Here is a 2,831-nt window from a genome sequence, read left to right as displayed (position 1 = left end):
GGAGGGTTCTTGGTTCGAGCCCCAATGCAAACAAAATATGGAAGGTGTTCTGGTAGTAGGTTCTAAAATATCTGCTCTTTTAAGGCCCTGCATCCAGAGGTGGACCTGCCTGCGCCCACATGTGCACCTTCCCGTGACCCTGAAAGGGATAAAGCAGTCACGACGAACAGAAACCGAGTAAGATAATTGCATTTACAATGTGACAAAAAAAAAAAGATTCCCACCTTTTAAAATATCAGTATTTTAGGTCTATTTTAGATCCCCGTTTAATTCTTTGATTTACTGACATCACTTAAAATGGAATGAAGTTAAATGAAAATGGAATGAATAAATGAAAAAGAAAGAAAACGCAACAACATAGGATGCATGCATATTTATGTACTGACCTGCTAACTACTGTCGCAAACGGGTGACCTGGTTGCCAAAACTGTATGAAATCTACCGTCTTTCGTAGTCGCTATATTTGTTTACTTTGAAAATAAAGGACTTATATGAACGTTAATAAAATGGTTAACTTGATAATAGATTACTGTTTTACTGACATCATGTGGCTACAAGTACAAACTGCCAGATGTGCCCTGTTCAGCGGAGCAACCTCACACAACCTATTAAAATGTACAGTGATCCTCCACTTGGTGGCGCTGTTGGCAAACAGGTCTACGCACCAACGAATAAGACGCGGAAACCCCGGATGTTGGGTACATAATGCGGAAGTAGGCCGCCGCACGTTCTTTCTTGTGAAGGGTTTACCACGTTGGTGGCCTTCGTTCCTGGCTCACCGCTGTTCGCTTAGATTTCTTCCGAATAAGTCGGTCAGGAATATTCACAATGGTAGGCACTAGTTTGCTATAATTATCTCCACGTCTATGGTGTGGGTTTGTGTTGCGTGTTTGTTTTTGGTCTATTTTCCGTGGAGTTGACTGGCTAACGCCGTTAGCTCGGGCCGTTGGGAAAAGCTGTCCCGCCACAATTCCTCCTAAAAAAAACGAGAGCTGCACAATTACAACTTCGTCTGTAGACGAAAATAAAATGTATGCATTTAGCAAATATCGATGCCCGAAGCTTTTGTGAAGTAGCCTTACTACTTCTGTACCAACACGTTAATGTATCGGAGAAGTGAATCACTGACTCAACCATATGTGTGTTAGCGGCTCAATGCTCTTTACGGTAGTCGTGATCCATCCTGCTGCCTTTTTCGATTTATTTTAACATCCTGGAATAGAATCTACTTATTTATCATGGTAGGAGGCTGCTGGTTGCGGCTTAAATCCAGTGTTTTTCTGGGAAACACTGAAGAAATGGATCGCTTGTGTCAACCACTGTGACTGAGATGTGAACAAACCTCTAACTAGTTTCATCCATTTTTGTATGTGCTTTGCTTTGCCAGCAATGATCAATGAAATTGTATCAGGGATCTGTCCTGGAAACTGCAAAACCTCTACTTTTGCAGAAATCGGTGTGAATGAAGGCCAGATTTGAACATGTTTTCCACTTGCAGGCTTTCAAGACACCGGTAAAGCACCTGTGGAACCGAGGGTGGCCATTCACCGCATCCGCATCACCCTCACAAGCCGCAATGTCAAATCTCTGGAGAAGGGGTTGAGTGCCTTCGGGGAGGGGGTGTGAATCACCAGACCTAAGCTATGAGGACAAAAACTTACAGACATATTCTGGTGACGGTATACGCTATACTGATCTGCAGCCTCGTAGCAGAGGCCGGCCAGATGTGATGGGAGTGTGTGTCAGCTGTGCTTCTCAACCCACAGTCTGTGCCGACTTGATCCGAGGGGCCAAAGAGAAGAACCTGAAGGTGAAGGGACCGGTCCGCATGCCAACAAAGGTCTGTTCTGGGGAGCTTTAAGTACAGTTGACACTCATCTACTTCATCATTGCAATAGACCTTTACTTAATTTGCTGTCAAGCTGCCTAATATCCCAGTTAGTGGCTCAAACTGGACCTGCTGGAGCTCCTGAAGCACCTGCATGGGTTAAATCATGTTTGTGGAGTTGTCTTTTGCTCCCGGACTCAACTCTGATGTCTTTGCTTCTGCAGACTCTGCGCATCACCACCAGAAAGACCCCCTGTGGTGAAGGATCCAAGACCTGGGATCGCTTTCAGATGAGGATCCACAAGCGTCTGATTGATCTGCACAGTCCTTCCGAGATCGTCAAGCAGATCACCATCCATCAGCAGCGAGCCTGGTGTCGAGGTGGAAGTCACCATCGCAGATGCATAAACGCTGCAGATGAATGAATAAAGATGAATGAAAACTGGCGCCTCTGTTGTGGATGAGATGAATAAACAGATCAATCTGTTAGAATATTAGCAGGTCCAAATCCAACACTTCATTTCATCAAGATCGGCTCTTCAAACTTGATTTTTTTTTTTTTTTTACCAACGATTGCTTCGACCATCTCCCACTGACCTAGCTGGTCCAGATTCTTTAGCATCAAGCTGCGACTTTATTTGCTGGTATCAGGTCTGATATTTGTTTGGAAAATTTTTAAAATATTTCCTTAACGGAACATTGGTGCTACTGAAACAAATAAGTACTGAGCTGACTGTTCAGGTACCCCTAAGTAGTTTGGAGATAGTTACCTTTTTCGGATTGTCTTGCCCCGGATTTCAGATGGGAAGAATTTTTTTCTTTTTCCTTTGGAAGACAAAATGTTGAACATGATAATTTTTGAAGAGATGAAAATACGACACTAGAGGTCAGAAGGTTGGGCAGAAGTTTTCTGGTCTTGTGGAAGGATGAAACCTTTGAACTCTGACAGTTCAAAGCTGAAGAATGAGATGATCCTCCCCAAAGGGATGGCGAGGTCCAGACA

General features: G+C 43.8%; 1 protein-coding gene across 1 annotated transcript; it reads left to right on the top strand.

Annotated features, from left to right (window-relative positions):
* Window positions 1-1,389: 1,389 nt before the first annotated feature.
* LOC115251339 (40S ribosomal protein S20-like) lies at window positions 1,390-2,275 on the top strand. Its single transcript, XM_029843148.1, is given in 5 exon segments — window positions 1,390-1,456; window positions 1,499-1,597; window positions 1,767-1,840; window positions 2,053-2,181; window positions 2,183-2,275. Coding segments are annotated over 5 exon segments (423 nt in total). The 3' UTR covers window positions 2,237-2,275.
* Window positions 2,276-2,831: the final 556 nt, after the last annotated feature.

The sequence above is a fragment of the Takifugu rubripes genome, chromosome 10, assembly GCF_901000725.2.
Source record: "Takifugu rubripes chromosome 10, fTakRub1.2, whole genome shotgun sequence".
In the NCBI taxonomy this organism is placed as follows: Eukaryota; Metazoa; Chordata; class Actinopteri; order Tetraodontiformes; family Tetraodontidae; genus Takifugu; species Takifugu rubripes.
This window is presented reverse-complemented; position numbering and strand designations above follow the sequence as displayed.